Genomic DNA, 23755 nt, shown 5'->3' with positions numbered 1-23755 from the left:
TCTCCACTAGATGTCAATATGGCATGATAAATCATTAATCTGCAGCCATGTTGTAAGTTTTTAATATTTATGTATACACAATGATTTTAATATGAATAAAAAATGTGTACATGAGAGTTTGTGTGTAAATAATTTTAAGAATTAAATTCTTTCTTAATTTTATTAACTGGTAAAGACAAAAATTAATCCCCCCTATCGACCCCATAACTGCCGTGAAATCGGTTGTGTATGAAGTAGTCCGCTTTCTCAACAGCTCACATTCAGGTCACAGTCAGTTTGCAGCAAAGACTGAAAAGAAAAAACGTCACAATGAGCAGTGACAGTCCAAGGTCACAAAGAACCAGTTCTGCAGCCTTCATTTAATACAGTTTGGCTAGCGTAATTTAAAAATGAACCCACAAAAAATGCTAAATTTTACTTTTATGGCATTCAGCTCTGAGAGGATCAACGAGTACAGGCATATGGGAACAAAGATTTTTATTTTATAATGCAAACAGCAACATATTAATTATATTATTTACCCAAAGTAGCAGAAAAAAAAGGTCATATACCCGTGGCAAATAAATCACACAGTCTGTGTTAAATCTAAGTCCAACACAATATTTCCATCCTAAACCATAAAGGGAAAATCCACCCTCAAACAAAATGTACATTCCTTTGATGTCGGACAGTTCTTATTTTGTGAACATAATAAAGTCTCACCCAGCACCACAAACAAGGGATCCAGGACTCCTATTTTTCCTCCGCAGACAGCGCATAAGGGAACCAGAGTCAGTGATTTGTTAAGGGACATGGGCAAATATGCAGGTGCAAACCTTTGCACATTTTAGAGCAACCATTTTACAGTCGCTGGTTTCTGATTCAAGTTATTTTTGTTCACAGATTAATTGAACTGTGTAATATCATAGGATCCATAAAGTGAAATCTTCAGGGTTTTTGCTTCAAGAAGGCATTCTATCAAATAATTTCTAAGCACAAATATAGCTCATGTGAAAACTGAACCTCAGTTAATCAGTTCAGTTATTGCTTAGATAAATAATATTTACTCTACAAGAGAAAGATAATTTTTCACATTGTTCAGATGCATGTAAAAAAAAAAAAGGCAGTTCTAAAATGTGATGTCAAATTGACTTTTTTTGGTTGAAAAATCCCTGCGCTGTTGGTTCTTGAAACATTTTGTACACCTGCATCAAGTCTCGGAAAGTTTCAGAAAGGATTAGTTGATTGGCTGAAAAACCAGCCATGTGACGATAATAGTGACAAAAGTCTTTTGAATCTCTGGAAAAAAACAGTAAGTAGCACCATGTTTACTAAGGGCAAGCCAGAAGGGTAAAGGGGCAAAGCCACAGGGCACACAGAGTTCAGGAGTGCACTGAAGTGCTACGGCTGGCAACAAAAACTGCTGATCCTTCAAAGTCACATTTTGGTCTTCATTCTCCTCTGTTGTAGTCTGGCTGTGTGCAGCTTATGCAAATATACTCCTCCTTCTCTGCTCGCTCGGCAGACAGACCCACACAGACCTGGTGGAACCACTGATTGCAGCTGCCGTCGCACTGGACCCAGTTTACCTGAAACGCAGCAAGATGAGTGGTTTAATGCACTGCATTTTTCTTGTATCATTATAACTTTGTATATTATAAATTTGAACAAAACAAGAATTGTAAATTGGTTAAAACTGAAGACTGACCTCGTCGCCCTCTGGCTCTCTGCACCATGGTGCAGCACACAGTGAGTAGTCCTCCTCTGAATCTGAAGGAGAAGGGTCAGACACTGTGTGTGTGGGAGAACATGTCATCTTGGCTTCTTCACTTCTCTCTTTGCTTTTCTTACACTTCTTTTTGCGACACTTCTTGGCCTTCTCACTGTGCTGAGAGTCTGAGCTTTCTTTACGCCGCTTGGTCGTTTTGCTCTGACTGTTCAGTGCCTCCTTTTTGGGACTGGAAACTCCATTCTGCATTAAGATGTAATTATTACAATAAATATAATATCACTACGTTTTGGTATAAGTGCGATTGAGAATATCATCTGTCGTTACCTTGTGGTGGTGGGGGCTCCCCCTATGAGACTCTTGGTTCTCTTCTGTGTTGTTCCCACAGGGGGCGTTGTGTGAGGGCAAGGGGGCCAGTTTGTATAGCAGGTATCTGTACAGCTGCTCGGTTTCAGGCAGAGTGACCTGCAGCAGGAATCCCTCAACCATCAGCTCCTCCAGCTCAGGGCCGAGGCCTGTGATGAATATGATGAGCAATGGAGAGTTCAGAGGGTAAATAAATAAAATCATAGTATGTGATGTCAAAGTGCTTAAAGCTTGAACACCGACCCTGGAGTGGAACAGACCGGTGCTCTGTATGAAACATTGAACCATTTATTTCCTGAGTCAGATGAGAAGATCCTCCGGGTCCACCTTTCCCCTGAAACAACAAACCATCAACTTCAGTAAGCCTGACAATGATTGGTGTCTACGACGCCATCTAGCTACGGACACTAATAAAGCAAACAGACCGTCTGATGGTGAATTACATCAACTCAACAAGATCATGAGACCCCTCTAGTGAGCTCCATTTGCACCGAGTTATAACATGTTTTCTACTGACCATCTTTGACACTTTCTCCAGCACTCCCTCTGTGCAGGCCTGCTGAACTCTGTGCTGCCATCGCACCGTCCTCTCGATAAGGAAGCGCAGGGCGTCTCCTTCTGGCAGTCGGACCCGAATCCTCTGTAGTGAAGCTAAGAGGGGCAGGACCTTGTCCAGAGGGGGTTTCCTCGACCGCTGGCAAAGCGGGCAAAGCCAGGCTTGGCCGTACTCGAGTTCTGCGGTTGTTGCAACGCAGCCACAGTGGAAAACTTCTCGACAGAGCTCGCACTGCACCATGGCACCTGAAGGGGCTTTTTGACAGACACAAACACTAAGTGTACAACAGTTTTCAGCAGGAAGAAGCTTGGACTCGTTTGAAGCACGCAGAGACAACAAGATCTCCATCTCCCTCTGCCGGACCTCAGCGAGAGTGGCCATCTGTGAAGGAAGAACATTTAATGAATAAAATTAAAGACTAATTTGATCTCAGTTTACAATCTGACACCAGATAAGATCTCATGACTCACTACTGCAATCAGTGCTGTTAAAGTAACGTCAGAGTGTTGCCATAATAAAGTGTTCATAAAATCAGTCCTGCCTTTTGTTGCTTTGTGGCTACCGTTGTACAGGGGGGAATTTATTGCCCTGCAACAGGCCTCTCAGGCTGCACATATTTCTAGGCTGCAAGCTTGTCAGGCACGGGAGAGTAAATGCTGTCTGAAAGGCCACGCTTCAGAATAAAAACAAGGTCCTCTTTGTTTGGTTAAATATTCTACTGTATGTAAACGTTGGACTCAAATATTATAGAAATATATATATATATATATATATATATATTGCTGTGAAGTGCTAACAATACAGGTGCATGAGTAAGTAACGCCTATACAGCTTTAAAGTTTTAAAACTTTATTAAGTTTGTACTGGGGGCATCTGAAAGTCTCACTTAAGTGTGGTGTGCATTTTAATGAGCAGACTCAAAGTCAGCTGGACTTTTGTGGGTAAAGTCACCTTTTAGCAGCACCTTAAGGGAAAAAAACTGTTTTAATGAAGCTGGATTGTTATAATAGTAGGGTTTCTAGCAAATTTAACTGTTAACACAAGATGAGATGTTAGTTGTATTCATGAAAAATCTTAATTAGCATTTTACAGTCTTTTGTCAGTCCTAATTTTACTGTAATACAACTGTTCTTGTTGCTATGGGAAAACACAAGATACTACAGCTCCACTCACAGCAGAGGCAGAGTCCTTGCTCTCAGACAGAGCTCTCTCCACATCACACAGAGAATCCAGTTTTGTTGATGTTGTTTTACTGATCTGTGTAGCTTCTTTTGCTTTTTTAGATCTTGACCTCTGATGCCCGGCCCCTACATCACATCTCGGGCAAAGCACCTGAAAACATAAAAAGCCAACAAGTGTTATTTATTGGTCCTTACATATTTGGAAAACAGCTTTGAAATGAGCACACCTACTAATATCCAATTACCTCGAGGAGAGAGAAAGGGGAGTTTTTCAGTAGGAATGTCTTTGCTGCGCTTTCCTTCCAAGTCTGAATGTCACTGACGAGGGCCTCTAGCCGACTCAGCGGGTCGAGCCTCACAGGGATGCCCTCTGCTCTGAGAACCAGCTCAGAGAGGCTTTCCAGCACAGGAATACGTCCCCCAAGCTGCAAGCATGCACACACAAGATTTATGATGCAAACTCCATCTTTTCTCTGACCAAGTGATGAGTACTGAGAACATTCAGCCTGGCTTAAGTTGAAGCATATTTCACCTGGAGGGCTTCGGCTTCATGGAGCCATTTCTTGGCCTTGGTGATGATATCCTTCAGCTGCAGACAGTTGGGCAGATAGGCAGGGATGTTTTCTACTTCTTGTAGAGCAGCATCAAGTGTTTCTATGCTGTAATATGGCCTGTGAAGTGACATGAGCTTTAGTAAAGTGTACAGTACACTGTTTTAAATAATGTCTGAAATCTTAGTAAGAAGACTCAAACATCAAATATCAGACGACATGAGGTTCTTGCTATGGCAGAGTCTTTACACTGTAGAGCACCAGACTCTGTGTGGCCATTAGTGAGTTAAGCACTGCCACAACACCACAATCCTCGTTATCTACCATAATCCAGCACAGCAGACATGGCACACTTCATTCTGCACTGTCTGACATTAAAGCCAATTTCACGTTTTCACTTCACACCCGACACCACACCATTTAAGAAAATAGTCAAATGACAAAACGAAAGAATGAATTCACTGCTTAAAAATAGAATCAACTATATTTTAACAAAGTTAGAGTCCATGATTTGTGATTAAAGTCAGATTTCTTGTTCATTCAAAGAGAAAAGCAGAGACTGACACACTAGAGGGGGTTAGTGTGTTTGTGCATGTGTCATGAACAGTTTGTCATTGCTGTAGCTGTTTTGTTTGGAATGGTAAATTGATACAGTTTCTGTTCTTTTATTATTAATAATGTTTCAGAAAATTATTTTATGTAAAAATAGGTAATAACTTTTTATTTTGGTAAATTATTGAACATAATGGGGGAAAAGGGCTGAAAAATGCGGTAAATGGATCACACTTTCAAGGAATTACTGAATAGTCGATCCTTCCCTCCCCCCTCAACCCATGAACTGCCTCAACCAAAACACAGGAAGGGGTGGAAAAGATAAAAGCTACTAAAAACAGTTGTGGAAGTCATGGAAATACAACCTAAGGCCCAGTGCCGCTTAGTCTCCTCACCTGGCTTCCATGAGGCTTAGCACCCGCTCCTCCCACTGCTCTGACACCGTCAGCAGCTCCTGCAGACGAGCCATGGCTCTCTCCACAGAGCTGTGAGGGGCCAAGCCCACGCCCTGGTCTATCAGCCTCCTCATGGTGTCCAGACAGAGGCTTTCTGGCCGGCAGCTGGCTTGCTGCACGGCCTCCAGCCAGCGGGCCTGCTCCAGTCTCTCCCTCAGCAGGGGCAGCTGAGGCAGCTCCACGTCCAGGCCCAGGCTCACGTCCAGCAGGTCCTGCAGCTCCACCGGGCTCGGTGACTCATCAGAGAGGAGACGCTCACTGCGCTGCTGGAAGTCATCCACCCGGGTCAGCAGGTCCTGGAGGTCACGTTTAACAGGCATTTAGGGACTGATTCTATTACTGGTACCAGACTTCACTGAAAGACTTGGCCAAATTCACTCAAAAACATTCAGACGTTGGTCGACTTTAATATGATGGTGAGATGACACAAAAGTATTTATGTGCAGATTTTTCAATCTAACCAATTCAAATTTAAAAATATTTAAGATTCAGGTAGTCAGAAAAATTGTACAGTGGACTTTATTGTCTCTAATCAAAAGTTTATTAACCTTCAGTAAAGGAGCCTGTCGGATGTTGCAAGGCAGGTTGTCGAACTGTCGGACAAAAGATCTCAGCTCTTCCACAGTCAGCTCGTTCTGGTTTTGAGACTTTCCACCTCCAGATCGATACCTAAAATACACACAAAAACTGCTCAACAGATCTATAAAAAAATAGCATCAGAATGACAAAATTGCCATAAACAGCTAAAAAAAAAATTTTTTTAAGAAAAATGAATGTCATCTCCAAACTGAGATGCTGGGACCTTCAAAATAAATTCTGCATTCTGCCATTTTTTCTGGCAAATTAAATGGAAAATATTGACAATAAATGAGCCCTACTACTTCCTGTAATGAAACAACGGAGTCAATAACAATAATGAATACATACTTCCTAGACGTAACAGTAAAAAGATCACTTGAACTGATCCATTATTACGAAATTACACTATGTCTAGTGTGATGCATTATGGGTGAGAATCAACATGGTGGATTTTGATGGATGGGATATTATTATAATTATTATGGTCTGGGGCACAGTGCCAAATGTCTTCATGTAGTACCTTGTCTGCCTTTTTCCATTGAGGAGCTGTTGGGCCATCACAGCAACTTTATCAGCCTCGGCGGTGACTGAGCGCAGCTGATCCAGGAGGTGGATGTGTGGGAACGCCTTGGTTTCTGCCTGCTCCACCAGGCTGTGAAGCTCTTCCAAACCTGACCAGAAAGCAGCAGAAAAGCTTAAAATAAAATACATACATTGACAGCTGACAGAGAAGGAATGTTATCTCCTTACAATGACAGGGAGGTACTGAATTTTGTAGTATATACATTTTTTGCATTGACTTTTAACCTCTTTTCTTGTTTCCCTTGTTCTCCAGGATGTCCTGCACATTACAGACCCAGTCTTTATAGGACTCTGCACGCCGGGTCACGGATGCCACCATCGGAAACAACTTATCCAGTGTAAATTTGTAACTGCAGGAAAAGACAAAATGAGGACACTGATACACAATGATGACTGATATTTGTTCAGGTTCGGTAAGCAATTTCTTCTACCAAATGCAGATTGTAAAATGTCACCTAAATGTTTACTTTGAAGGAAATACTAGACATAAAAAGGCAGCATGCACTAAGTAAGTCAACTAATGAATGTTTGTTAATGCAAAACCAAACTGCTTTCTTGGTTATGTAACATTGCAGATTTCATGAACTCCATCTGCACATAAAATGTTTTGCCAACATGCAAAATTTGTGATGTAGGCTTTTTAGAAAACAAAATAGGTCGTTTTAAATTAATTCTCATTATCTATTAAGATTAAAATTGAATGACATTCAGCCTTTTCATGAAGTATTTCGAAGTCACTGCCTCAGAAATTCTGGGAGTAATTTTGTCTGTGATAGAAATATTTAATTGCAGACAGAAATTGAAAGTGGGGCTCATTTTTACTGACGGACTGAAGTACGTTCTGTGTGCCAGTTCCAAGTTGCTCAGTTAAAAGTCCTTATTTTACTCTTTTTGTAAGAACATGTCAGCAAAATCGCCGATATCCGGGAGTTTGATTCTTCTAGTATTGTTTTGTGTGATGATTTGTGAGTATGTGATTATGTGTAAATGCATTTTTCCCTGAATGACTTTATTTAAATTTACTACAAAGTCACAAGTTCCTTTTAGGATAGCATTTGAAAAAACCCCTGATGCAAGTAGCCTTTAGCGTCTCCAAGAGGTAGCTTAGCTGATGCAGATAATTTATATTGTAGTAAAAACAAAATACATCTCAAATTTCATGTTCAGTTGTTGTGGTAACTGAAGACTCACTTGAGTGTAAGGTTGCTACGAGGACATGAGCAGAGGTCCTGGGCGTGGTACAGACAAACCATCTTGCCAGGACTGCAGGCACAGGTGATGCCAGACAGGTAGCAGGTGGTCCGACACTTGTAGCACTGCCGCTCCTCGTCTGGGAGCATCTCATAATCAACTTGTTGAGATTGCACCACACCCTGGGGAGACAAGTCATTAGAGGAGACAGAGGAACTAAATGAGACAGCTGTGCAGACAAAAAAAAAAATAATCTAAATCTTCTATTATGACAAATATCTTCTTAAAATTCAAAGTTTTCTTTAATTTATCCTTGATGACACATCACTAAAAAGTCCATCAGCTTTGCTATATGCTACCGCAGAGAGGCTAATACAAAAAACTGAAACATTTATGGGATTCAGACCTTAAATTCCAACAATCTGCACTGTTCAAATGTGTTTTGCTGCCAGACTTTAGACCACACTGAGAGTGAACGGTTTGTAATGATATGCAAGAGTCAATATAAAAAAAATATTGCACCTGCTGGATGTCTACTATATATGTACTGAAATCCTAAAAACTAAATAAAAGCCAGAATGGATGCTTTAGATAAGAACTACTCACCATCCTGCCCATCTTCTCTCTCAGTTTCTCTTCTTCTTGAACCATGATGGTCATCTCCTTCTGCACTGCTGACACCAGGTCGACGTCCATCATGTCCACTTTAGTGGCCATGTTACAAATCATCTCGTCATGGGAGAAGACACAGTACCTGCTCAGCTCGCGATAGTGTTGCACACAGTTACGGCCAATGGGCATCTGTCAGAAAATATATAGATGAATTTAGGAGTGATGGGCCAAAGGGAACTAATGAGGCAGAACAATATATAGTAGTAACAACAGGCCTCTGTTCCTAAAAATCTGATTTTTCTCAATCTGTGTCCAGGTTCTATACCATTGTTTGTAATCCTGTTCTAAAATTGCGTTGGGCTGCATCTTGGCATGAAAGTTGCTAAACTAATAAAATTATTATTATTACTTCTACACTTAGATTTTACTGAGAAATATGTTTTGCTACAGCAGTAAAACTTAAGGGCATGACTAGAACTCCTTAAAAAACACGATGACCAGGAAAAGTAAGAAAAAAACAACAAAAACACACAACTTTGTTAGAGGGTGATGCAGAGGGACAACATTTGAGCAAGTCTTAAAATGATCTGGTATTGTGCAAACAGAGTGATAACTGATCATCTTACCCAGTCCATGGTGCAAAAGTTGACAGCTTCAGCAAAGTTGAAACCCTGGTTGAATCCACTGTGGTAAGCTCTGGGGAAAGTGATGACAAACTCGCCTGCGCATTGGTTGGTGCGATAGATCTGGGTATCAATAAGAGAAGAATGACAAGCTGCTAGTGTTTTTACAATTATCATTTGTAGTAAAGAAGATACTGGGGCTGACAACCAGCAATGTTTTGATGTCTTGATTAATATTTGTCGTCATCAAAAAAATAAAAATCTAGATTTAGATTTATTTTTTACTTTAAATAATAAGGTAGTCAAAAGTGTTAAGGCACTGCAACATGTGTATGTGTATGTGTGTGTGTACTTCCTGTGCAACTGTGTAACATTTACATGCAAGTGCCACCACACTCAGAAACAAAGCTGGATCTGTACCCACAAATATTTCAATTGTGATGATTAATTGATGAGTGTTAACAGTGAGCAGGTTACCGGGACGCCATTGTTCATCAGTGTGTTGGGGTTCATGATGGTGACCAGCTGGTGAAGGAGGTCTGGCTGGGACTCAAACAGCTCAGGTGCCAGATTCTTCATGACTGACTCGAGGTGCTCTGCAGCATAACCAGGGGCCCCATACCACGTCTTCGGCTCCCCCCTGCACATTAGTGAAAAACACTTAATGTGCATCTCCACACACATCATTGTATTTTACAACACTGACATGATAACCACTATATTTAAGTTTGTTTGATTTACAAAACCACATTTCTTGTGAAAATACCAGAAGGTTCCTTGTGCAAGAAAGTCGAACTTCTACATTCAAATCACTATAATAGATACATAACAGAGTTTAGATAGGGCACTCTACCAGTGAAGGTAGTTTATAGAGTAGCTCCAGTGGTCCTCAATGTGCCAGCAGAAGGAGGAGAAGCACATGCCCACATACAGCCAGGGTAACTTCATCCCACAGATGTCGGCTGTAATGTGAGTCAGCACCGAGGCGTCCAGCACTGGCATGTTGTTCAGGTTCCAGCCGCTGCTCAGGTAATGCTGCAGGTCAGAGACAGGTCTCAACAATCCACTTAACTTCTTATTTAAAATATATCCCCTGTCCAGGAGGCATTAAATCAATGGTAAAACTGACACTATATCAGTGTTGTTTAATTTCCAAGCTACCAGCCAAAAACTTACATCGCTATACTGAAGGTTGTTTTTAGATATGTGGTAAATATCTCAATATCAATCTTTTGAAGTTTGTGAAGGTAAACAACCCCATGACTACTTAGTTTTTCATTAAGGTTCTGGATAGACAAAAGCTTTACATAGTTTCCAGTAATAAGTAAAAGTTCAGACATCAAATTATAATCCGTTACAGCAGACAGATTGTACCTCATCCTCAGGAGAGACTTCAAAATGGCCATTCCTCACAGGAAAACCACTCCCAAACTCCTTGGAGGCGATGTCTGCTCCGTACTCCACAGTGACATCCTCCTCAATGGTGCTGACTAGACGCCAGAACTCCTTCTCCACTAGCTCAGTAGGAACCATCTAAAATACACAAGACGACAACGTGGTGTTATTGTGTGCCGTAGTAACGCAAATCTAGAAACCAATGCTAGTTTCATAACAAGTTTAAGCAGATAACAGATCACCCTTCTCCAAAAAATCTGCTTAACAACATTTTTTGTCTCATACGCAGTGCTCAAGTCCGTTTTTCCCTGCTAGACCTCTAGCCTCTTCATTTCTAGCCACCTCTAGCCTTTTCACTCTCTTCATGCAGTAAATAGACCCACAGGATGTGAGAGTGTGACAAAAAGGACTCTTTCAAAGGTTGTTTTCAAAAGCATCCTTTGTTACAGGACATATAAAATATAATTAGTACAGTCCAGAACTGTTTTCCTCAAAAAAAAAAAAAAATCTTCCAAAAATCTGCCTCATGTTTTAAAAACCATGTTGGTGATATAAATAGAACAAATTCAAATTATTGAAACATTTTATGGCTTTTGGCGATTGAATGAAAACTCACTTTATTACACCAGTAATAATATCAGCACAACTTGTGCCAAATGCATTATGTTTTGTATAATATTATAGCACAAGCCATGATAGTTTGGGGAAAATTATTTTAAAATGTATATCTGGTCTTTTACATTTACATTAGGCCAACGCTTTTATCCAAAGCGACTTACAATTGCTATACATTTCAGAGGTCGCACGCCTCTGGAGCAACTAGGGGTTAAGTGTCTTGCTTACAGTGGGGAATTGAACCTGGGTCTCTCACACCAAAGGCATGTGTCTTATCCACTGCGCCATCACCAGAGACCCTGACATTCAAAGAACTAGTCCCTGCAGCACCGAAAAGAACATAGGGGTTCACCCCTCGCAGACACGCCGATTACACAGCCTCTGCCATTGTGAAGGACCCCTCCGACCCCTCACATAGTGTCTTTGTCCCTCTACCATCAGGCCCGAGGTTCTGCAAGACTCTATAGCTTCTTCCCCCAAGCTGTCAGAGCCCAGTGGCCTGTACTACGAAGCCGGGTAACTGGCTTATCCAGGTAACTTCCGGAGTAACTTCGTGAAGTCGGGTGTAACTTCCCGGTTAACCCGTACTACGAAAGGTGGATCGGTGTTACCCGAGGTCTGTTGCCATGGCAATTTACGCTGCATCTCTAAACTGCTCCGAGCAGGTTTTGTTCGTGGTTATCTCAAGGTTACCCTGCATGTGGACTACACACCACATCTGTACTCTGTGTTAATGATGAGAAGTTATTACACACCACTTCATAAAAAGGTGTAGAGATTTCATCCTGATTTGTTCCACTGTGGTTGCAATGAAGTTCTGAACACAACAGCGTTACGTTCAGACAGCGAGCCCTGCAGCCTCTGTCATTTTAGAGAGGAAATCTTAATTAGGCTAATTAACGGGATCATTTCTTAGATTTAGCCCATCTGCAGTCTATAATTGAATTCTCCTAAGTGTTTTCACATAGGCCTATTTAGATTGACTATTTTACGTGTCCAAAAAATAGGGAGCCAGAGTGAAAAAATAAATAAATAAAAAATCCTAGATGAAAAGTATGAAATTTACAAGAAAAATTGGAAATTCCCTGAAATTAATGTCACATAAAAAAAAAAAAAAAAAAAAAAAAAAAAAAATCGAAAATCACTCTGGTGTTTTCTTCTTCTTCTCCCTTCGGTGCACGATAGTGATTGTGGGCTAAACTCACGAGTATTTCCTCACTGCCAAAACAGCTAATGTTGACTGCGTCCTGTCACTTTAAATGGATGGACATTAAAATGCACAACTGTACACCAACAATTTTTTGATTTCTGCTCTGGTTAAAATTGCACTACAAACTGTCTATTGCACTTTATCGATCTACTGGTGATTTGCACTATTCACTGTTTATTGTTTACTGTCTATTGTGTTGTGTGTATTGGGTGAATGGAGGACTATGTTGCTCTGTCTATTGTAGTATGTTGTCACTTCTTGTTGTCTATTCTTACATTGTTTATACACCTTGGTCCTTACAAAACTACATTTCGTGCAGCTGCATACTTGTATGCGGAAGAATTACAATAAAGTTGACTTAGAAAAGCAACTTTCATTCAATACATGTCCAACCCACGGCCCCTTTAACATCAATGAACAGTGACATATAACCCACCATACTTAAAACAGATAAGTGTAATTACCAACAAAAACATGTTGACTAAGTAGAATGAAATCACTTGAATATCAGTTAACAAGTGACGCAAACTCACATGAACTGGCATGTTGAAATAATCAGACTTGAAGGAATCGGCCATGTCTCCAAAAGCTTGGAGGGTGTAGCTCCTGCTTGCCTGCTCAAAGCCAAAAGCAACAGGAGGTTTGCCACATTCCTGTAAAAACAAAAAACAAAACATGAAATATAAAGTTAAAAAACACCCTTGGAGTTGTATTATACATTTGTGGATATCAGGCAGATTATGCTCCTGTTTCCAATTATGAGCGGCTCTGCCAGGATTTAGCTCCCTGGTTGGTGGAGCGTCTGCAGCTCACCTGAGCCAGGCACTTCGGGCATCTCCAGTCGCCTTTGGGGACGTCGTGGAGGGGAGGGATCAGGCAGAAGATGTGATAGCTGTCGTCACAGCCGTCACACAGCAGCAGGCGGTCCTCAGCAGTCCCACTGCCACATACCAGGCACATGTACTGGTCCACCTGAGTACACAGAACAATTGTGTGCTGCCTTTGTTCTGTGATTTTCTCTGATGTGTGTAACTTACAGCAAAGTACTGCAACATGGATAGATGTGTTTTTTTTAATTAGCATAATATTGGAATTACAGTGATGTAAGCAAACATTCTAATACAAAACTATACTTACTTTACTCACAAGAGGTTTGTTTAACATATTCAATACGGTTTCTTCATAATTTGTTGGGTCCTCTTGTTTAATGGGCTCCCTTTTCACCTCAGTGACTGCCATCCTCACTGAAAAACATGGATGAAGGCTTAATAGAAGCTTTAAGATGATCCAATAATGACGCTCATCTCAATGGACACTTTCCTCCTTTCTTTATAAAGCAAGCAGCTTGCTTTGGTCTTACCTGGTTCTTGTTTGGCCGAATATGTTCCCATCCTCCTCCTCAGATTGGGACGATTCTCACAAACTTCCCCAGGTTCGGTTTTAACACAGCCTCTCTGTCGGGAGTCATAGTGAGAAACCGTGTGAGACAGAGAGAACAACGGCTGTACATTTTACTGGGTCCTCGATAAGATATGAAGGACACCCTTTAACATCAGACAAGTGGTATAACAAAAATGTGGCTTGACTCTTAAAATGCAAAATTTATATTGCAAAAACAATATACATTAAGCTCAGCTGTTCTGTCACATCACTCCTGTCTTCTGTGTATGTGGACTGCATATGAATATAATATAAACAATCCAGACTTGCATCAGCATATCATACGCATAATGAATTATACATGGCACAAGTGACAGTGTCAGAGAGCAGAGGGAGGGATCAGACTCACTTCAGATCTCATTCGTTTTGCTCGGCGAGCGATGCTGCAGGTCTCCTGGGGCTGGACAGACTGCCGCTGCGGCAGGTCATGGGGGGTGTACTCCTTATCTTTAGTGTCATTGGTCAAGGTGGCCCTCTGCAAAGAGAAGTAGATCAGTGACTTAAAACTAAGTGAAACAAAAACACAGCCTCATTTTTCAAACCTGCATTTCAATCAACTTAGCAAAATCAACACACACGAACAATATGGTATCAGACAAGAGTAAATACAAATAAAAAAAACAAAAAAACCCACCAAGGGCAGGGCATGTTAACACGTTATAATTGTTTTAACATATTTAAACAGCTCGACAATTATTTCATCGCATGTTAATGCAGTATTTTATTATTATTATTATTAGTTTGAAAGTCCGTTGCTCACTGGCTCTGAGTACACATACACTCAAACCCTGGGTCACAGGAGGGGTGTATACGCTGCATGTAGCGTGTGGGAGAAGTAGATTAACAAAAGCAAGACAAGCGATCAAATGCCATGGTGAAGTGGATAACTACACACTGCATGCTGATTAGTATTTGGGAAGATGTTGGTCTTAGGAACGTTCTTAAAATCACAACATCGTCGCTTGGCCCAGCAGGGTTGCTCTGCGCTCCTCAGGGGAACAGGAGACAAGTGCTCCACGAGTAAACGGCAGGTGCTCTATGGATAGTAACCATGGCAACGGCTTCTGCGTGCTACACACCTGTAACCTATTTAACTTCAATTACCTGATAGGCCTTCATCTAGTTTTGAGGGGATGCTTTGCCACGCGAATTCCCTCCTGTTGATGTCCTGATAACTATTTAGTAAACAGCAATAGATTCTGGAAACTCACAAACAGCGAGGATCAGTCCAATGATTTGTGCTCTGCGTCGCATACAAAAAGTTCAAGACAATTCAACTTCGGCAGCGGGCAGCATGCGCATGAGGCAATCTCTTCACCTCACTCTAAAAGGGACATTTGCTACTGAACATAGACCATTAATGCTGCTCCCTGATAAAAAATTTTCTGCTGATACCTGTTCAGAAAAAAACCCAACAGATTGATATATTTTAACCTGTTGCTCAGAAGGTGCCTTTTATGTTGTTATGATTGTGGCTCTGGTCTAACTTATTTTAAACAAGCTAGATAAAAGGTAATGCCCCGGCAGTGGTAAATAGCTTTGGTTTTATAGTTGATTTGATTATCTTAATGTTTAAGTAGAGATTTACAATAAATATTTTATTGCTACTGTGTAAAAGGGAATACTGGTGGTAAAAAGCACCTTATTTGTTTAAAGTATTTGCAAACCACATGTTATTGTACTTATGTGTAAATAGCAGTACATTTAAATTAAAAGTGCGCCATACACTACTTTAGACTTTATTATTCAATTTTGTGCGTAACTATGAGATTAATTTCAGAAAATCATGTGATTAATCTCAATTAAAAAATTTTTGATAACACATTTTGTAAATGACAGTATGACTATTTTTAGCTTTCTTTCAAACATATCAAAAAAACGGTTACATGTAAGAAAAAAATAAAAATAAAAAACACTTTAAAACACTGGAATAGACAGAAAAGACCCCAAGTGAACAAAGTATCAATTCAACCATGCTCCTCTAACAAATCCCTTTATTATACTTCTTTAAGATACCAAACACAAGAAATGCTATTATGAAAGCCTAGCTCCATTGACAAATACTGTTTCACAAAAAGCTGTGTTCCTTACATTTTATTATGGTAACAGTGGTTATTTTCCTGTCAGTTCTAGTTTCTTAACTGTAAAGTCAAATATGTATGACACTAACTGAAGCTCACACACACAATCATAAAACCTATTCTGTGGCAAAATATCTTATGATGATTATCTGTTAAGTATCTGCTTAATAACTGGCCACACAACACTGTTGAACTTGTAACATCTTGCCCATTGAAGAGATGACATCTTGGATAATATCATAAACACTTGTACAAAACAATGTAATCCAATTCAAGAGCCTTCTTCGCACATTTTAGTAATAAATCTTTGTGGAGGCTCTGTCAAGAGATGTTGTTTTGACTGTATTGTGATTTTTGATGCTAACTGGACTGAACAAGTGTTGTACTGTTTGTACAAATGATGAAGTTGTTGTGCCCAACCGCCTGAAAATAGTAACAGCCCAAACTAAACAAACACGCTGTCTTTGATAACCGTGTCTCACCGATTCAGTGGCACTGCAGACAACTGTGGCTGAGACGCCTTCGTAGGAGACCAAACATTGAATACGTGGCACTGTTTTGTTGTTTTATATTCTCAGTATCAAACCGAGACTAGGTCAAAGAACCACTTTAATAAAGACTAATGCAATTCTGTGTGTTTTGAGCTGGTAGAAAAAGTGTTCTAGTCAGTAGCTATGAGTTTATAATATACAGTATAGCTTTAAAAAGGCACTAAACATCCACTCAACTGTAAACAAGTCTAGCTACTGCTGTGCTACTGGGTACAGAAAACGTGGGACATACAGGCAGATTGTCTCCAGTCTGGAACACGTTATATGGGTAGAGGATCCTCTCATAGTGTGCCCGCAGATGAGAGCCAATAGCCTTGCCTGGAGCAAAGCCCATCTTAACGGATATCCTAGTCCAGCGCCGCTCTCTGCAGACTGCATCGAAGCCTCCCTCTTCATTCACCAGCTTGGAAAGAGACATTATGTGTTCAGTCTGTGTGTGTAGAAAGCTTTATATTCATTCATAAGTAAAACATGTTATTGTAGCTGTACATGAATAAATGGTGATCTTTATCTCGTACCTTATTCAGCTGGTAAAGATCCAAAATCTTTCTTTCCACGTGAGGGATTTTCAGAGTGCATCCTTGAAGCTCCCAGAATTTTGCTATTTGATCTAGGAAGTTGAGCTTCACTCTGGTCTGAGCCTAAAAGCAAAGTGAAACAAAAGTTAATGCCGTGCATTCAACATTTAACAGTTTGTTCTTTAACATGGCTACAGTTATTAAAAAGTAAGAAAAGGGAGAATTACCAGTGACCTTTGTTCAGATGTCAACAACTTCCATAAGACCATTTTAGAGAAACCTACTAAAATGATTAACTTACCATCTTCCAACAATTTAACTGACAGGATTTTTTGCCTACCAAATACCCGATATTTACACTTCATTTATATATTGTATGCGTCTTAAATGTACATGAAAAAACATTAAACAGTAAACGAATGTACCTCCAACTCATTAAGTCTTTGTATCCGTGGTGTGAATTTAAGTCTGTCAACATCACAGGCAAACGGTGGCTGCCAGTCCTGAGAGAATAAAAAGCAATGTTATGAAGCAAAATGACACCAATTCTTTGATGGTCACACTGAAACAGAGGCGTGTTATTTTTGTCAACAAATCCCATTTTTAAAAAAAAAACACCAAAACCAACAATGTATTAGTCTCTTAATATTTTCAGACCTCCTCCGCCTGTCTGTCACTCTCAGCTCCAGTAGTTCTAAGTGAAGACTTAGAGCTCGGGTAAGAAATTTTTGGGATTGTGGGATTTTCTTTCGGTTGGATACTCTTAAAATCTAGCTGTCACTTGCTAGCTTCTGCAATGTAGCTTTAAATCTTCAAAAACAGGTCATGAATATATATTTTCTTTTTTTAAAGCCAGCCAGCTGGGCACTGCAATTTTTAGCAAATGTTACTAAACATGAAACAATGATTTTGTTGCGCACCATCTTCTGATCCTCTTTACAAGTGTGCCTGTAGTCAATAAAATCTCATACCAATCCTGACTACAAACCCAGTCTACCTACCCAAGAGACTGCAGTTCTTCTAGCAAACACACAAACTGTTATTAAATGCCAGGAAGTCATAGTGTGACAATCAAATAATGATTTTTTTTCTTTTTTTTTTTTTTTAAGCGAGAGAGTTATAGAATATGTTTTGCATGCATCAAGAATGAAATGATTTGCATTACATGGCAATGTTGAAGGTGATGTTTGAACACATGTCACACACACTCACGTGAAAAAAATAAATAAAAAAGTCTTTGAATAGCAGAGGCGTATTTATCAAATAACATAATCGTCACCAGGATGTGATTTCACAAAAAACACACAAAGTTTTTCACCCTGTTTCCTGTCCCTGTGTGAAGGAGTTCACCACACCAACTCAACCACACAAACTGTCCTACTGGCAGACTAAACACTGACGTGTCTGATATTAATGCACTTGCACACAGAATTAAAACAAACCTAATCATGCTAAACCACACAAGACTAGAGAACATAGTGTCCGAGATGGCTCAAGAGGCAGCAAGACAATGATCTCAGTTTTGCACCATGAAACGTGTGATACCACACTCCGGCTGATTTGTCATGAGGGAGAATGTTTACGAATGAGTCCTTGAGTGTGAAAGAAAGTGTGCTATCCTGGCTTGAAGCTGATCTACGCTGTGGTAGACTGGCGTGGTGACATTGCTACTTTGGTATCTATAGAGCTGCAATACGGAGGAACAAAAGTTGAGTTGAAATACTCCAGCTATTTCTACAGACCCCCAACATCCTAGAGTCATTTCTGATACTGAGGAACATACAGAAATGCTTATCCTGGAGGCAAGTTTCAGGTTTCAAATTTGCCCTTTAAACATTATGTAACAGACAAACTGGCAATGCATTAGCCCGTTTAAATGCTTTTTGTTCAGAAACAAATAAATCTTTAAACTCTACATGAATCTATACAGACTGCATGTATCTCACAGCACTGAATGCTTAGTCTTACTTTAAAAGTTCAACACTGGGTTCAGGCTTTCAGAAAAACCAGACAACGTCATAAATACCAGTCTCAATCAGATGAACCAAACAGGCTTAGCCACCCCCCATTGGATTACTGCGCAAAAGCAATAATTACAAATTGAATTTCTCAAAATTATTATTTGATTTTTATATATTTAAGCATTTTTCCATTCACTCTCAGTGGACAGTAATTTGCGGGAATTCATTAACTTTTTTTATTACATATGTATCAGAAACAAATGAAGCCATCAACACTGAGATACGCGCTTAGTTTTGCTTTAAAATCACCAAGTTCACATCTTACAGCCACCTTCCCACTGACATTACGCTGCAATGAAACAGGAATGTGCCAAATTAGCATGAGAGATATGCAAACTGAACACGTGACCTGACTCAGCTGGGGTGTGGAAATTAGGCTACAGCTCTGGATCTAATTCAAATTTTATCACATCATAGCGTATTTCTTAAATGGTACAGAAACACACAGCTCTTTGTTTTTCAAAAATCAGCAACTCTTTTTATAGCTTTTACTACATGCAGTGTTACTGTGATATTACCACCATATGTCATTAAAACCACGTCACAAAAAATGTTACACACTAAATTTACTGGGCATGGAAAGGCTTTTTTTCCTTGCTAGGATGGAAAAGCTAGTCTGAGTGGGGACAACAATAGGTGCATTAACACTACCTAATCATCTGTAGACAAAGCTGGATTAGAACTACAAATGCCCTGGCACAAACGGGAAACACTCGCTGTGACACATATGAAAGTGCACTGGGTTTCTTTGACCATCCTTTACATACTAGTCTGACCACACCAGTTAATATTTTACAGTGCAGTTTTGGTCTGAACATCAGGAGGCCTTCCGCCATCTACCTGATGACAAATACAACTAACCAAAAACAGCCTTAAGATATCACTGAAAAGCATCTGCATGTGCGCTAATGACAGTCAAAATGTGACCCATGTAAAACTAAATAGTGACCACATACTGTGCACCCAGAAATCACTGATCCAAAACAGTTTGGGGTGCAATGTCTTCTTTTCTGAAAAAATATATTTGTTTACACAAGAGAAAAAAGGAGAGAAAAGGGAATGTAAGGCCAGATCATATCTTAAAAGATACAGGACTTTACACTACAAATGCTGTCCTCTTCACACAAGCACACAAAACTTAGAAATACACACTTAAAATGCTTCCCTTGTTGAAATCCACTCAGATTCACATTGCGGAAGGATTTAAGATTGTTTATTGGTTTGTATGGCCCACACACCACCCTGGAGCCAAATGTTGGTCTGAATGTTCAGAAGATACTGCTGGTGTACAGGGACTGCAGAAAATGGTGGTTACACAATGTAGGACAAATGGTGGAGTTTGAGTAACCCCACCAGTAAAAATTTGTCAGTTTTATCTACCTGTACAAAATCAAGAAGTAGGAATTTTATTTGAACTGTCTGGACATGCTGCTTCTTACCATGTGGTATTTCATTTAACAAAGAATTGCCCCTGCATTTTAAAACCTTTCATGGCGGTCATAAATCTTGACTGCTGTTCATGCAGGAGTGTAGTAGGCTTATGCACTGGTCAAAACAACGCAGTAAATGGCCCAAATAACAGCTCCTTGGGCTATCCCATGTAAGGATAAACCTGGACCATCAGCATCCAATCTTTGCTCAAAGCTGTTGCTACTGCCCTCTTTTGTTTACATGCACTGGGCATTTCAAATGCAGGTTTCCTTTTCGGCCAGCAAAACCACCCACCCCTTTTTGGGGGGTTATCTTGCAGCCCACTCCCCCCTACACGTCCTGTTTAACCATGTAAAGTGGGCTTTTACAGCTTCCTCATTTCTACTACAGAAGAGACTGATGTTATCTGATAACACAAAGAATCAAAGAAAACAATTTCCATCCAGGACCTCAGTGTTGTTAAACTGACATATTGATAACTGCCAAAATTACGTTAGTCTCACCACACGTGATATCATTTATTTCCGTTGAATTAGCTCTTTATCTAATTTGCTTGGACACACCCTTGAACAAGGTATCTGCCCTCCCTCATCATCAGAAAAGAGGTCAATGTGAGATTCATTTTGAATTCTGTTCATTTGGGGAACTAGCTTGAACTAGACCATCTCCTTTCTGTCCTGAAAGCCTTAATATTTGACTCATGTGATGTGAGACAGAAGACAGAACAATTATTCAATTTTAAAAGAGACATTATATAAAAAAATAGCCAATCGTCCCAGTTAGTGTTTTATATTATAACGTTATCCAGCTAATCTAAAATACTTTCCTAACAAAATAACGCCGTCAACAATGTGTAATAATCGCCTAAAAGCATGGTTAACGCGTGAACACGATTAAACTACGGTGGAAACCGACACCGTGCCCGTTGAGCGCAGTGTTCACGCGACCTTCTCTCCATAAACAGTTGGTCACCGAGCACGTACGTAAGGATGTCAGACAACTGCAGCTTTAAATGGGCCCGATTAACGTGAGCTACGTTACCTTTACACCAGCTAAATCCGTCAAATCCTGACGGCAAACTCAGGCTATACGTTCAGCTAAGTGTTTAAAAAGATGGGGCTAAATGATGGTTTAAATATTGGGGGGCCCATTTCCGTGCACCCAGTCCAGGAAGCGTCTCATTCTAACGTAAACAATTCCCCTTTTATATTTGCATACACAGGCAAACTTAAGCGTTTGAAATATTTTTAGAAACCTTCCTCTTTGAGTTGACTGTTAAAAATAAATAACACGTCTGTCTGTTTGGGGTTTAAAAAGTCCATCAAAGACAGCAGCTTTGAGTGGTTCGCAAACACAACACACTCCGAGCTGACAATTCAACTCGGAGCCGCAATCCGCCATGTTGAAAAAAAAAAACCTGTCTAAAAACACAACTTTGCCTGCTGAATTACCAACAGCCGCAGAGGCCAGCTCACCAAGCAAAACAAAACAATAAAAACAAACTAGATTAACAGTCATAATGAACAAACTCTCACCGGCGGCGGGCGGATCTTGCAGATGCCAGTTTTCTCTGCAATTGGTCGTATTTTGTTGATGTACGCAAAAGGGTCGGCAAATTCCTCCCAGCTGGGCTCAAAAACGGGGCACTCCGGAGGGGGAATGAACTCATTCAGCTGAGGCTGAGTCATCGTTGCATCTTCGTTATGACTGCGTGCTGAAATATGTTGAAGTGGTTCCTCCTCACGAAGAATATGCTCGCTATGAATTTCTGCCTTTCAGTTCATGTCCACTCTCCACTCATTGAACTCAAAGACGAATTATCTAGTTGGAGACGAGAGGCTGACAGCCAGAGAGACGGTGCACCTCCGCTTCAGGAAGTAAACCCCCCCCCCACGTTATCTACACCCCGTATGTGGCTGTTTCTCACGCAAAACTCACAGTTCTGCGCCTATTTCACATATCAGTTCAGACTGTGTGTATAATAGTTTTTTTTTAATCACGCCCACACACCTCTTATGGTGCCTGTTTTTATGTTTGAAGCAGTTAAATGCCCGCAGGACTGTGTAGAGTAAACGCTTTAAACGTCATTTCCATACTTTAATATCGTGCTAAATAAACTACAGTCGAGTTTGCTTTCACACAGTTAACCCAGTGTGAGCGACACACTCTACAGTTAGGGATTATATAGTTCATTGGTTCCGTGGCTTCCTCCCAGATGATTGCTCCCCTGTGGGGTGGGTTTGATTCGGACACCTTTTGGCGTTTACAAATGTAAGGATCAGCTGGATTCGGCTCTTCTTTACGCCGCCCGGCTTCGCCGAAAGAATGGACATTTCAGGCGGTACGTTGGGTTTCCTAATCGAGCACACCCACTAGATCGTTGCGCCCTGACCGGAACTTTGTTTTTAAATGGTCTAGAGGAGCTCGTTGATTGGTAGACACTACAGTCATATGTTGATACTTCAGCTGTTTATGTTTCAATCACACACATTTTGGTTAAGCCATGTCCTCTATACCAACTCCCGACCGGCTCTAGCGTGAAGTTTATAATATAATTATAAACCTTTATAATAAAAGTCAAATTACTATATTTTGAAAATGTGTTTGGGACACTTTTAAGTGTTTAACAAAAATACAGAAAGAAACATACTTTTAAAATCTCTACATTGTAGGGGTCAACCATGTGACTCGCAAATGCTTTTATCAGGGTTTCGTCTGTGCCAAAAATGTTTCAGTATAAAGGATCTCATTGTTTTTTTTGTTATTAAAAATAAATCTTTGTTCACACATTTATTTGGTGTTTTTTATTTTTATTTGGCTTCATCTATTGTCTATTGGTTGTTGAGCATCAGAAACAGCTTCACTGCCAAGTAGTTTTTACACATACAAGGAATTTGCTTTGGTTATAGCTGCCAGACATAAACCTATATAAATACATATGGAATAATCAATATGTAACAATGCCTATCTATTGAAGTTGCCTATTATTACCAGAGGTCCTTGAGGGGTTGCAAGGGGTCCACAGCAAAAAGGGGAATAATGTATTTTCATTATAATTCCATCTATAAGTAACAGAACGTATGACTAATTGGGTCATGGGTTACATACTGTACACTTTCAGTAATCAAAAATCTAAAAGATTAACAGATGGGAGACCCTGGGACAAAATCTTATCAAATGGGGTTTCATGGTCTATCAGTTTATGGGTCCTTGATGTGAAAACGTTTGAGAACCACTGCTCTATCATGTCTATTGGCATCTGTTTATTTGGTCTATTTTTACTGAGCTGAGTTGTATCATCCTATAACATTAGTTATATGTATGTATGGCACCGATTTAATCCCATAATGTAGTTAAATATTTACTGATTTTAGTAATATTTAACTGAAAGGGGGGCCTTCATTTTGACTGATGTCTGCTGTATAGATTGTAAAGCCCTTTGAGGTAAATTTAGGGCTGTAGCCTGTAAGTTGTCTCAGCTGAGTTAAAATCTCAGATTTCATGCGTTAACTGCTGAGCGTGACCTACACCACTTCA

At 40.1% G+C, this 23755-nt stretch overlaps 1 protein-coding gene across 2 annotated transcripts; it reads right to left on the bottom strand.

The window, feature by feature from the left end:
• Positions 1-462: 462 nt before the first annotated feature.
• Positions 463-22092, bottom strand: kdm5ba (lysine (K)-specific demethylase 5Ba). 2 transcript variants are annotated; one of them, XM_038696293.1, is made up of 27 exons: positions 21754-22092; positions 17192-17269; positions 16767-16889; positions 16481-16651; positions 13966-14091; positions 13537-13630; positions 13323-13420; positions 12990-13148; positions 12710-12829; positions 10331-10489; positions 9810-9991; positions 9434-9596; positions 8960-9079; positions 8328-8522; positions 7722-7903; positions 6756-6880; positions 6469-6619; positions 5918-6038; positions 5310-5665; positions 4344-4482; positions 4057-4236; positions 3804-3962; positions 2592-3011; positions 2318-2408; positions 2036-2223; positions 1688-1951; positions 463-1568 (listed from the first exon to the last, which is right to left on the bottom strand). In XM_038696293.1, exons 1-27 carry the CDS (start codon positions 21904-21906, stop codon positions 1431-1433), a joined length of 4455 nt encoding a protein of 1484 aa, XP_038552221.1. In that variant the 5' UTR covers positions 21907-22092; the 3' UTR covers positions 463-1430. The 2 variants fall into 2 exon arrangements, with proteins under 2 accessions (XP_038552221.1, XP_038552220.1); XM_038696292.1 differs by having other exon boundaries at positions 13314-13420; positions 21754-21906.
• Positions 22093-23755: the final 1663 nt, after the last annotated feature.

The sequence above is a fragment of the Micropterus salmoides genome, unplaced genomic scaffold (genome assembly GCF_014851395.1).
Source record: "Micropterus salmoides isolate LMB-PRFRI ecotype aquatic unplaced genomic scaffold, ASM1485139v1 Ms_hic_scaffold_4, whole genome shotgun sequence".
In the NCBI taxonomy this organism is placed as follows: domain Eukaryota; kingdom Metazoa; phylum Chordata; class Actinopteri; order Centrarchiformes; family Centrarchidae; genus Micropterus; species Micropterus salmoides.
The sequence above is the reverse complement of the archived record's forward strand: the minus strand, read 5'-3'. Positions and strand labels throughout refer to the sequence as shown.

What these genes read in the sequence shown, in the direction of transcription:
- kdm5ba (XM_038696292.1), bottom strand. Translation starts at nt 21,906, where the DNA reads ATGACTCAGCCTCAGCTGAATGAGTTCATTCCCCCTCCGGAGTGCCCC. An exon ending in TTCGGCCAAACAAGAACCAG is followed by an intron (nt 13,421 to 13,536) that starts GTAAGACCAAAG and finishes CATGTTTTTCAG; the next exon opens with TGAGGATGGCAGTCACTGAG. An exon ending in ATTTCAACATGCCAGTTCAT is followed by an intron (nt 10,490 to 12,709) that starts GTGAGTTTGCGT and finishes TGTGTATTTTAG; the next exon opens with ATGGTTCCTACTGAGCTAGT.